The 13,357-nt window shown below is 42.4% G+C and overlaps 1 protein-coding gene across 1 annotated transcript in view; it reads left to right on the top strand.

Annotated features, from left to right (window-relative positions):
• Positions 1-13,357, top strand: part of saal1 (serum amyloid A-like 1) — a 45,445-nt gene that overhangs the window by 22,207 nt on the left and 9,881 nt on the right. The window contains exons 8-10 of the mRNA XM_072272326.1: positions 3,119-3,296; positions 10,098-10,180; positions 11,214-11,399. Coding sequence (XP_072128427.1) covers positions 3,119-3,296; positions 10,098-10,180; positions 11,214-11,399 — 447 coding nt within the window. The remainder of the gene's footprint in view (positions 1-3,118; positions 3,297-10,097; positions 10,181-11,213; positions 11,400-13,357) is intronic.

Genomic DNA, 13,357 nt, shown 5'->3' with positions numbered 1-13,357 from the left:
GAGGTTCTGCACATTGGTAACAGAATTCAAAAGGTACATTATTACATAGGTGGAGAGAAGCTGCAAGTGAGTGAAGTATAGAGGGTTTTAGTGCTTGAGTCACGAAAAGCTAACAGGCAGGTCCAAGTAGTTCAACCCATCTCAACCCCATTCTCCTGCCTTCTACCTGTAACTTTTGGCACCCTTAACCTTTGAGTTAAGCATTTTGACTTGTTTTATTGCTGATGTAAAGCATTGTTGAAGCATCTCCTGGCATGCTGCTTTCAGTTTGGGTACTCCCTTTTAAAAAAGATACAGTAACATTGGAGGCTGTACAAAATGGTTTCACCAGGGATAACATGTAGTTGGACCTGGATTCCTTGGTGTTTAAAAGAATGAGGGACAACCCAGTTCAAACACGGAAGATCTTCAGGGGGCTTGACAAGGTCAATGTTATGAATTTTTCAGTATTGGGATAGCTAGAACAAGAGGCCATTACTACAAGATAAGGGCCAGCTATTTAAAACTATGTAGAAATCTCTTCTTGCAGAGGATGATGGATCGCTAGAATTCTCTGCTCAGCACTGGTGGAAGCTAGTTCTTTGAAAGTGTTTAAAGTGGAGGTGGATAAATACTTCTTGCATCAAAGGATGGAGGGGTATGGGACAGAAGAGGAGCTGAGACCGCTATCTACCAGTCACAATCATAGTAAATAGTGGAGCAGCTTTGAAGGGCCTAATAGTTTATTTCTGCTTCTATTTCTCTGAAGATGTAGAATCCTTATGGGTAGAGTTAAGAAACTGCAAGGGTTTAAAAAAAAAACCTTGATGGGAGTTATATACAGGCTTCCTAGCAGTAGCCTGGACGTGGGATACAAATTACAACAGGAGATTGAAAAGACATGTAAAAAGGGCAATGTTACAATAGTCATGGGGGATTTCAATATGCAAGTAGTTGGAGAAGATTGAGAAGATCAAGAAACCTGAATCCCAAGAGAAGGAATTAGAGTTGACTTTTTCAAGCAGCTTGAGGTTGAGCCTACTAGGGGAAAGACAATTCTGGATTGGTTGTTGTATAATGAACCAGATTTGATTAGGGAGGTTAAGGTAAAGGAACCCTTAGAAGGCAGTGATCATAATACAATAGAATTCACCCTGCAGTTTAAGGGGGAGGAGATAAATTAATTTAGTAATACAGTGGAGTAAAGGGAATTACCAAGGCGTGAGAAAGAATCTGGCCAAAGTTGATTGGAAGGCTACACTAACAGGGATGATGGCAGAGCTGCAATGCTGAAGTTCTAGGAGCAATTTGGAAGGCACATGATGATATATCCCAAAGACGAAGTATTATCCTAAAGGGAGGATGAGCAACTGGCTGACAAGCAAAGCCAAACGATAGTATAAAAGCAAAATACAGGGCATATCATTTTGCTAAAATTAGTGGGAAGTTGGAGAATTGTAAAGCTTTTCAAAACCAGCAGAAGGCAACCAAAAAAACATTAAGGAGAAAAAAGATGTAATATGAAGGTAAGCAAGCCAGTAATACAAAGGAAGATGCCAAAAGTTTTTCTCAGGTATATAAAGAGTAAAAGAGAGGCAAGAGTGGGTATTGGACCACTGGAAAAGGACACTGGAGGCAGGGGGAATTTTAGGCCAGTTAGCATGACTTCAATGATTAAGAAGATGTTGGAGTCCGTTATTAAGGATGAGGTTTCAGGATACTTGAAGAAACATGAAATAGGCTGAAGTCGGAAGGGGAAATTTTGCCTTACAAATCTGTTGGAATTCTTTTGGAACTAACAGTCCGGAAAGACAAGGGAGAGTCAGTGGATGTTGTTTACTTGAATTTTCAGGCGGCCTTTGACAGGGTGGTGCACATGAGACTGCTAAACAAGATAAGAGCCAATGGTATAACAGGAAAGATACTAGTATGGATAGAAGATTGGCTGACTGGTAATGAGTAAAGAGTGTGAATAAGGGAGGCCTTTTCTGTTTGGATACCTGTGACTGGTGATGTTCTGCAGAAGTCAGTGCTAGTACTGTTTCTTTTCAAGTTATATGTCAGTGATCTGTCTGATGCAATTGATTACTATTGTGGCTAAGTTTGTAGACAATACAATAATCGGTGGAGGGGCAGGTGGTGTTGAAGCAGAGAGTCTGCAGAAGGACTAGGGCAGATTAGGAGAATGGGCAAAGAAGTGGGAGATGGAATAGAGTGCAGGAAGGTGTATGGTGATGCACTTCATAGACAGAGTAAAGGTGTAGACTATTTTCTAAATGGAGCGAATTCAGAAATCAGGTGTACAAATAGACTTTGGAGTCCTTGTATCAGATTCCCTAAAGGTTAACTTGCAGCTGATTTTGTGATAAGGAAGGCAAAGACAATGTTGGCATTCATTTCAAGAGGACTAGAATATAAAAGCAAGGATGTAGTAATGAAGCTTTATAAGGCATTGGTCAGACTGCACTTGGAATATTGTGAGCATGTTTGGGCTCCTTATCTAAGAAAGAATGTGCTGGCACTGGAAAGCGTCCAGAAGAGGTTCACAAGAATGATCCCTGGCATGAAATGGTTAACGTATGAGGAGTATTTAATGGCTCTGGACCTGTACTTGCTGGAGTTTAGAAGAATGAGAGAGGGATCTCATTGAAACCTACTGAATATCGAAAGGCCTAGGTAAAGTAAATGTGGAGAGGTTATTTCCTATAGTGGGGAAATCTAGGACCTGAGGGCACAGCCTCAGAATCCAAGGACATCCCTTGTTATTGAGTATGTTCAGAGCAGAGATTTAAATGTATCTCTGATTGATAGGTTCTTGATTAGTAAGGATGTCAAAGGTAGAAGGCGAGAGAATGAGGTTGGGAGGAATAGTAAATCAGCTATGATGGAATAGTGGAGCGGGCTTGATGGACCAAATGGCGTAATTCTGCTGCCACATTGTATGTTCTTATAGGCTTGTGTTCTTCTCTGTACAGTGGTGGTATCACACACGGTCTAGTGTGTGATACTCAGATCTTAACATTTCTAGGTTATCATTACCATATGTTGACCAAGACTGTGTTGAGTGTAGTTACAATGGAGTAATTTGACTCACAAAGTTTTGTAAAACTCATGTTTTTTGATTTTGTTTTGTGGTCAGCTGACTTATTGGGAAAGATCGGTGAGGTGGTTGATAAACTCTTTGACTTAGACAAGGAGCTCATGCTGAGCTGGATCACAGAGTCAAAGGAGTTGCCTGATGCACAAACAACAGAGCAGGAAAAAACAGCTCAGATTTCATTGGTCCCTTGTTTACTGGAGGCAGCCAGACAAGTCAGGTAAGTCTTCAGAATATGAATTTATCCCCTAGAGCATAGTTGGTTCATTTGCACACTTAGGGTAAGTACCCATTTAATTAAATGGTGAGTCCCAAATTGGAGACTTGCAAGGTGGAGACAAAAATTTGAAAAAGAAACAGACATTGTTGGAAACATTACAGGGTGACAACATTTGTTGACTGTTGCCAGGCATCGTTAGAGGCGAGGAAACAAAGTGAACACTTTGGGTTGATGACCTTTACCAGAACTGAGAAAAGTTTAAAAGAAAACCAAGAGAAATTTCAAGGTGCAAAGAAGGGGAACATGTGGAGAGAACAAAGGGAGTTTTGCAATAGGATGAAGACCAAGAAACATTGGACATTCTGTGTCTTTCAATGAGGGAAGTGTCTCGTAGGACATACCCAAGGCAACAAAATTTATTGACTGTTGCCAAGCCAGATATTGGGGAAGAAGCATTGCAATGCCCTTTGTCTACATTTTTTTTCTCACTTAGAGTGAGAAAATAATGTGCTACAGACCTGAGAAAGAAGGTCCCCGTGTGAGCATTGATCTTCTATCTGCATAAATAGTGCATTATCATCAGCATGAAGGATGTCTCTTGACAAGGTTTTCATTCTGAACACATTGATAAACTTTGCTTCATCTTATATGAAGATAGATCTGCCCATATCTGCAGAGAAATTCAGAACCAGAGGAAAAAAAAGCGTGAGTCTGGACTGTGTTGTTGTTGTTGTTCGTCCTTCATAGTCGAAGATGACCATGGCTTCAAAGTCAAATGGGAGATTGGTGGCTGTGGGTCCGGAGGTGACTGATGAGGCCAATCCGGGCCTTGAAGGCTCGCCCACATGTGGGACACAAGTGGGTGGGTGCTGTCGTGGCAGTGGATGCTGCTCAGGCCTTGCGCACAGCACGCTTTCGTTGCGCCTCGATGATGCGCCTGACTTCAGCTGCACGGGCTCCTGTGGTGATCTTGCTGCGCCAAGCTGGACGGTCGAGGGCAAGCGTCTCCCACATGTTGATGTCGACACCCAGGCCTTTGAGGGACACTTTGAGGCAGTATTTGTAACGTTTCTTCTGCCCCCCGACTGTGCGCTTGCCCTGACACAGTTCTCCGTACAGCAACTGCTTAGGCAATCGGCTGTCTGGCATTCTGACCACATGTCCAGCCCACCTGGCTTGGGCTTTCAGCAGGAGGGTGTAGACCTTGCAGAGCCCAGCTCGTTCCAGGATTTCCGTATCGGGGACTTTGTCCTGCCACCTGATGTGGAGGAGTCTGTGGAGACAGCTCAGATGAAAGTGGTTGAGCTGTTTGGTGTGTCTGCTGTAGACAGTCCAGGTCTCGCTGGCGTAAAGGAGGGTGGTAAGGACCACTGCACAGTAGACCTTCAGCTTGGTGGTAAGGCTGAGTCCTCTCCGCTCCCAGACGTTCTCACGGAGTCTCCCAAAGGCGGCTCTGGCTTTGGCAATCCTGTTGTTGACCTCAGTGTCGTATGTTCACTGCGCGAGCGAGTATGCTGCCCAGGTAGGTGAAGTTGTCGACTGCCTGGAGGTTCTGGCCCTTCACCGTGATGCGTGGCTCCTGGTATGGCTTTCCTGGGGCAGGCTGGTACATAACTTGGGTCTTTTTAGTGCTGATAGTGAGACCGAAGTTGTCGCAGGCTTGTGAGAAGCAGTCCATTTCACGCTGCATCTCCTGCTCTGTGCTGGTGTTGAGTGCGCAGTCATCAGCAAACAAGAAGTCTCTGATGACAGTCTTTTGCACCTTTGTAACTTCCTGAAGGCGCCTAAGGTTGAACAACCTGCCGTCAGTCCTGTATCTGACATGGATTCCTTCTTCATAGTTACGGAAGGCATCTGTCAGCATGGCAGAGAATACCATACTGAACAGAGTCGGGGCAAGAACGCAGCCTTGTTTGACGCCATTTGTCACTGGGAAGGCCTCCGACTCGTCGCCATCATCCAGAACTTTCACCATCATACCGTCGTGGAACTGCCAGACGATTGTGATGAACTTGCTGGGGCAGCCAAACTTCTCCATGATCTTCCACAAGCCTTCTCTGCTGACCGTATCGAAAGCCTTGGTTAGATCGACATAGGTCACGAAGAGGTTGCTGTGTTGCTCCTGGCATTTTTCCTGGAGTTGGTGCGCAGCAAAAATCATGTCCGCGGTCCCACATTCAGCACGGAAGCCGCACTGGCTTTCTGGGAGCAGACCTTGCTCAAGATGTTGGAGAAGGCGGTTGAGCAGGACGCGGGCCAGAATCTTCCCCGCAATGGACAAGAGGGAGATGCCTCAGTGGTTGTCACAAGACTGGCGGTTGCCTTTCCTCTTGTAGATGTGGACTATGCTGGCATCTTTCAGCTGTTGCGGGACCTGTCCCTTTTTTCACATGGACTGGAAGAGTACAGTCAGCTTTTGCATTGTGACAGGGCCTCCTGCTTTGTATACCTCAGCAGGGATTGCATCGGGTCCTGGTGCTTTGCCACAGAAGAGTTGCTTCACTGCCTTCCTGACTTCATCTACTGTGGGGAGGGTGTCGAGGTTCTTGTTGATCTCTACCTGGGGCAGGCGGGCAATGGCCTCGTCGTTGATGTCGGCAGGGCGGTTAAGGACGTTGTTAAAGTGCTCAGCCCACCGATCCAGAATCTGCTTCTTCTCTGTCAGCAGCTGCGCCTCATCTGCGTTGAGGAGGGGTGAGGAGCCGGAGGACTGGGGTCCGTATACAGCCTTAAGTGCATCATAGAAGCGCTTTATGTCGTGGCTGTCTTCATAGCCCTGGATTTCATCGGCCTTCTTGCTGAACCAGCTGTCCTGCATCTCGCGAAGTTTTTTCTGCACCTTTCTTCTTGCGTTGGTAAAGGCATCTTTCTTGGCTAGCGACGTGAGGTCGTTCTGATGCGCTCTGTAATGTTGATGTTTCTCCGTTAGTAGTGCCTGTATTTCTTCATCATTCTCATCGAACCAGTCTTGGTTTCTTCGGGTTGCTGGTCCGAGATGTTCGAGGGCGGTAGTGTAGACAGCGTCTCTGAAGGCCGTCCACTGTTCCTCAATGCTGGTCCCGTCATCCTGTGGTGTGTCTGGCAGTCTGCCTTCAAGGTCATCGACGAATTCTGCTGCAACCCTGCTGCTTTTCAGCTTGGAGACATTCAGCCTCTTTGCAGTCTTCTGCCCTTGGGGTCTTCTCATGGGCAGAATGCGAAGCCTGAACTTGGACACAATGAGACGGTGGTTGGTCCGGCAGTCGGCGCCACACATGGCTCTCGTCACTCTGACATCCATCCTGTCCCTCTTCCTGGTGATGATGTAGTCAATCAGATGCCAGTGCTTCGAGCGTGGGTGCATCCATGACGTCTTCTTACGGGTGGGTAGGTGGAACAGGGTGTTGGTGATGACAAGGTCGTGTGTGGCACACGTCTTGAGGAGCAGAAGGCCGTAGTTGTTACACTTGCCAGTGCCGTGTCTTCCAATGATCCCTTCCCAGGTTTGGTAGTCTGTCCCTACTCTGGCATTGAAGTCCCCGAGAACGATGAGCTTCTCTGACTGTGGGATTGCTGAGATGAGGGCGTCGAGTTCTTCATAGAACTTGTCTTTAATGTCATCTGGGTTGGTCATGGTGGGAGCGTAGGCACTAATCAGCGTAGCACTCTTGTTTGCAAGAAAAAACATAGCTCGATTTCACTCCATTCTTTATCGCAAAACTCTATGAAGCTGTGCATTTTGCCATGGGTATACTACATGAGATTTCTGTGGATTTTTGCCATTGTTACCCAATACAATTTAACCCTTAATTCTAAAAGAAATGTAAGATGTAAAGCTGGCAAAGGCAATTGAATGTGATCTAGTAATTCATTAGATTATTCCTGTAACTTCAGATTACTTGTTACAATAGAACAGGGGTCCCCAACCTTTATTGCACCATGGACTGGTTTAATATTGACAATATTCTTGCAGACCAGCTGATTGACGGGGGGGGAGGCGGTGTTCAAGTAGGGTTGCCAACTTTCTCACTCCCAAATAAGGGACAAAAGTAGCAGTCAAATACGGGACACTTGTGTTTGCCTCGAGAAAGACTACCATGACCATGAAGCTTTGCGTGGGCACCTGTGTGCGCATGCGTGTACGTGCCGATTTTTTTTATTTCTACAAATCGGTTTTGGCTTAATCTTCCCGATTCTGTTAAGTGAAACTCACTGTACATACATTATTTCTACTTTATATAGGCTGTGTATTTATCATATCATTCCTGCTTTTTCTATATGTTATTTGGTATGAGTTAGTAGGTTATTTCAAGTTCAACAGTGCGTGACAGGGAATGAGTAAAGGTGCAGCTAACTCATATCGTTTCATATCGCCAAATCATATCGTTTCCTCACGGCCTGGTACCACATGCTTTGCGGCCCGGTGGTTGGGGACCACTGCAATAGTAATCACTGCATGATCCTAAGATAACACTTGGCCCTGCCATTACTAAAATTACACCTCAGCAATCTGCAGATGGTGAAGTACCTACTGGACAGAGCAATCAAATGAGTTACTGGGTAAAACACTTCTCTAAGCTATACATGCATGTGATGTATCTCTCACAGTTTGTGCTTGATGCTTTTCCTGCAATTATGTGTCATGGATGAACTTGTCTCACCTTCTGCTCTTGAGCTTGGAACTACTATGGATTTGTTTGCTGATATGAAGGTACTTACCAAAGATAAAATCTTAACTGATGCTTTTTAAGATAGAGAAAATCTTCACTGGAGAGTGTTCCAGAACATCTTCAATCTCTCATTGTTGTAATTACTTCTAAAGAAGAGCAGGGTGAGCTGCCTCATCAACTATCACCTGATAGCATTCACATTTACTGTGATGAAATACTTTGAAAGTTGGTCATAGTTAGAATTAACTCTTCCCTGAGCAAGGACTTGGTCATAGTTAGAATTAACTCTTCCCTGAGCAAGGACTTGGACCCACTGCAGTTTGCCTCTACGGTGGACACAATTTCACTGGCTCTCCGTTTGGTTTTGGAGCACCAAGACAACAGAAATACGTATGTCAGATTGTTGTTTATCAATTACAGCTCAGCATTCGACACCCATCATATCATTATTCCCTCAAAGCCTGGGCTTGTGTACCTCTCTCTTAACAGGATCACTGACTTAACCATTGGGAGACTGCAGTCAGTGCGTATTGGTAATAACTTCACCTCCTCACTGACATTCAGCACAGGCACATCTCTAAGGATGCATGCTCAGCCCACTGTTCTATCCTGTCTATGCTCATAACTTTGTGGCTAGGCACAACTCAAACAGTATCTATAAATTCACTGATGATACAGTTGTTAACAGAATCTCAGAAGGTGTCAAGGAGGCATATACGAGCAAGATAGATCGGTTGCTTGAGTAGTCTCGCAACAACAATCTCTCACTCAACATCAGATTGACTAATAAAGGCGAAGTCAGGTGAACACATCTAGTCTCAGGGGTCAGCAGTGGAAAGCATAAGCAGCTTCAACTTCAACAGGTCAGAGTATCACATTAATGTAATTACAAAGAAGGCATGCCAGCGGCTCCACTTCATTAGGAGTTTGAGGAGATTTGGTATGTCTAGACTTGGAAATTTTCACAGATGTACTGTATGGTGGAGAGCATTCTGACTGGTTGCATCACCGTCTGCTTTAAAGGCATCAATTCACAGGATCAGAAGAGGCTGTGGAGGGATGCAGACTCAGCCATTCCATCATGGGCACGAGTTTCCTCAACATCGAGGAATCTTCACTATCCTGATCATGCCCTCTTTGTATTACTACCATCATGGAGGAGGTGCAGAAGCCTGAAGACCTATTATTTTAAGAACAGCTTCTCTCTGCCATCAGATTTCTGAAAGATCCGTGAACCTATGAGCACTACCATCTTTTGAATGATTTTTATTGTAAATTTTGTAAATTTTAAGTCCCGCATTGCACTGCTGCTGCAAAACAACACGTTTCACCATATATGTCAGTTATAATAAATTTGATTCGGATTGCTACTTTCCACAGGAAGAAATTGAAGGAAACTCTTTTAAGTTGGGGTCTTTTAAGAGACTTTTGGATAGGTACATGGAACTTAGAAAAATAGAGGGCTATGGGTAACCCTAGTAATTTCTAAGGCAGGGACATGTTTGGCACAACTTTGTGGGCCGAAGAGCTTGTATTGTGCTGTAGGTTTTCTATGTTTCTATGTTTTCAAACATCATGTTGTATAAAACCAAGATTACTTAGGAAGATTCACATCAATTACTCCTTGATGTCACCGTGAAAAGAATTTAAAAAGTCTCCTAATAGAATACTTAATTGACATTGTTACCATTGAAAATGGTTAAGTATATTTTGTGAAATTGGCCTCGGGTTGGACTGTTGCAATTTTACACTGAATCTATCCTGTGTGAGATCTGGGAGTTTTGTGATAATGCTTGAAATGGAAAGCATTCCATTTCCCAGGACCAACATTATAGATTTTTTTTTTCTTGGTATCCATCAAGATGAGTAAAGAGCTGAAAGTTGCAGTTGGTAGGAGAACAAAATTTCACAGGGCTTATGGCAGTCCATTTATCAGTTCTGAGAGATCTTGGAAGATCAGTAGCTGGTAAGTTTGGAAAACTGCAAGTTGGGAAGTTGCATGTTGAATGTGAAATTTGGTTGGGTGTGTAATGAATGTTTTGGGTAATAGAATAATAATCTTTCAATCCATTTACAAACTTTGTGGTTTCTGCAAAATGTATCAGGTACAGGCCAGCATTGTTTGACCTCATTGCATTTTCCTTTTGTTTAGGTCAGACAGTCTTGAGGGGTTTGAGGTTTACATTCATATATTGCAGCTTCTTACTACAGTGGATGAAGGAATTCAGGCAATAGGTAAATAGCTTATTTTGTACATACTTAACTGTAATTCTTCTGCAGTCCAATATTTAGAATTTTGAAAAAAGCAATGAAATTTCACTTTATATTGAAGGTGCATCATGATCTTCCCTTTGACACTAAATGATGTGCATACTTCCTATTCAGCCTGTTATGGTATACAAGTTTGTCCAGTCTCTTGTTATAGCTACGCCTTTCACTTGAGATTACAAGAATGAGAAGGAATCTCAGAAACTCATAGAGGTTGCCTTCTACAATTTGAGACCATAAGACATAGGAGCAGAATTAGACCATTTGGTTCTTTGAGTCTGCTCCGCCATTCCATCGTGGCTGATTTATTATTCCCCTCAGCCCCTTTCACTTACCTTCTCACCGTAACCACTGACACCCTTATTAATCGAGAAACTATCAACCTGAGTTTAAATATACCCAATGACTTGGCCTCCACAGAAGTCTATGCCAATGACTTCCACAGATTCAACACATTGTGGCTAAAGAAATTCCTCATCTCTGTTCTAAAGGGACATCCTTGTATTCTGAGTTTGTGGCCTCTAGTCCTAAACTCCCCCACTACAAGATATATTCTCTCCATGTTCAGCAGGTCTAGGCCTTTCTCTATTAAATAGGTTTCAGTGGGATCTCCCATCATTCTTCTAACCTCCAGCATGTATAGGCCCAGAGCAGAGCCATCAGTCTCTTCTCATATGTTAACTTCTATTCCTGGGATTATTCTCATGAACCTCTTCTGGGCAATCTCCAATGCCAGCACATCCTTTCTCAGATAAAGAGAACCAGAACTACTCACTATATTCCATGCATTTTGACCAATGCTTTATAAAGGCTCAGAATTTCATCTTGATTTTGATGGAAGATAGAACTTAGTTATTTTTTAAAGAGGACACTTCAAGCAAGATGTTTGTTTAAAAAAAAGTGGGTATTTGGAAAAATTACTGGACAGATTTTACTTTCCAAATTATGTCTGAAGCAGAATTCTATTTGCTAATTGCATTATTGTGAATCTTTCTTGTAGTTAAACCTCCAGACAAGGGAGAAGCTACCTGGACCCTACTGAATGATATAATTTGCACTGACCTTTGCCAGGATGATGACCCATCGATTTTCATAGAGGAGCAGGCAAGTGTGCTGTCCTCTGCTCTGGCTATCTTATCAGCGTTATTTGCTTCACACGTAGAGAAATACAGCGAGATTGAGCAAAGTGAGTACAACAACTTCTGGGAATGATTGAGGTTGGGATCCAACCCTTGTATCTTGTGAGCATTTATGATATTGTTCATTGAGATTGCCAAGCATTAATTAAAGTGAAAATGTAGGCTTATTATTTCAGAACAAACCAATATTACTTCGTTCACTTAAATACAGTTTCCTCCTGAATCCTTATAAACTCTTGCAGCTACCTGAAATTCTAATTGGTATGGGTTTAACAATCACATGCGGGGCATCCAAAAGTGAGTTAATTGCTCTAATGTAACTATATCATTTTGATAAATTTAGATCGATTGGGACAAGTCCAATTAGTTGTGAATGCTTATTTCAACAGGCTAAAGAGACTTTGCCTGAAGTACGATACCAACGTATGAATAGACAACAGTGAGCAATTTGTCTATAGAATATTCTTATCAAATTACATTTAATATATTACCTGGGTTGGTAGGTGGCTGAGCATAGATTAAAACATTTCATTTTAATTATTTCATTGTCATGCCACCTAATTAAAATCATTCAATGGGTTTGTTCAAATGTACTCTGATATGAATGTTCTTTTAAAAAAAAGCAATAAACATAGGAAATAACTTCACAGATGGTTGTATATTAAGACCACATGCTTCATTGTGTTGGATTCTGATGTTTTTGATCAAGGTTTCTTTCAGAAGTCAAGAAAAAAAGCATGAAATGTGTTTCTTCACAATCGTTTGTTATGTTCTAAGTGAAGAAAGCAATTGGTAATGTAGAATAGCAAAAGTCTAGTATCTAAGAACAAGGAAACGGAAAAACTAAAGATGGTGGGCCAACGTGCTCAGCCCTTCTTATACCATAGATGAGATTGTATACCATGATATCTATACCACAGCTAATTCCATTCAAATTTGTAGATTAGAGTTCACCAATCAAGTAGCCCATACTCATATAATGGGACTCCAAAGAAGCATTCAGGATGCAACAACTAATTGTAACCACTAGGGGGACACACTGAACAATTGCATGTATGTAGGTAATTATACAAGTAGGCATAAAAGTTAAACTGCAAAGAAAATAACATTTATGTGCTCTAATCCAACATCCCCCCTTGGATTCTAAATCAATTTGGAATCATTATTAAAAAATTCAGAGGAATAAAAACTTGTGTTATTGACATTAAGTATAAAATAATCAAACACTACCTAAGTTATGGAAATATCAAAAGGTATTCATGGGATTATATCATTGTTAGTTTGAACTACTCTAATAATGATCACCTTTAAGCAAGTAAAGAAGCTGTAAGTTTTGTTAAAGCGTATCAGGACAAATATTAGTACTCATTGTAAGTAGGGATAATTGGCAAAAATATAATAACAACAACAATAACTAATATTAGAGTAAACTTTATAATGTCCGGTAGCTGTCAACTCTGCTTGAAGTCTTCTGGCTGGTTAGTAATTTGCTCACTGTAGCCCAGCAGCATAGGCAATGAGTCAGAGGTTACCAGCACAGTAACCACAGTGCTTGTTGTCTTTGTCATATACCCCTTTAGATTTCTTGCAGTGGCTGGAATGTATTCACTTATTTTTATCTTCTACTTTCACTGCTGAGTTAGTAATTAGCAGCCCTTGATAAGGACCTTCCCATCAAGCTGCAGTGCTCCTTTTGCAGATTCTTAATAAGGACCCACTCACCAGGAATCAGGGTGTGTCCTCCCTCTGTTGGATCACTCCAAGCAACAGAAACCTGTTGAGAAGCAGACTGGGCAGCTTGGGTTCACTTCACACAATAGTTAACTAAACTGTCTATCATAATGTGTACATCAGTCTCACTGAGATGGAGGGCTCAGAGTGACATCCCTGTATCACCACGAAAGGACTTAATTTAGTTTTCTTGTTTGGGGTTGCTCTGATGCTACACAAAACCATGGTATGCCTTCTTCATGGTGCTTCATCAGTCATTGTTCGATATTTCTAT

The sequence above is a fragment of the Mobula birostris genome, chromosome 11, assembly GCF_030028105.1.
Source record: "Mobula birostris isolate sMobBir1 chromosome 11, sMobBir1.hap1, whole genome shotgun sequence".
Lineage (NCBI taxonomy): Eukaryota > Metazoa > Chordata > Chondrichthyes > Myliobatiformes > Myliobatidae > Mobula > Mobula birostris.
The sequence above is the reverse complement of the archived record's forward strand: the minus strand, read 5'-3'. Positions and strand labels throughout refer to the sequence as shown.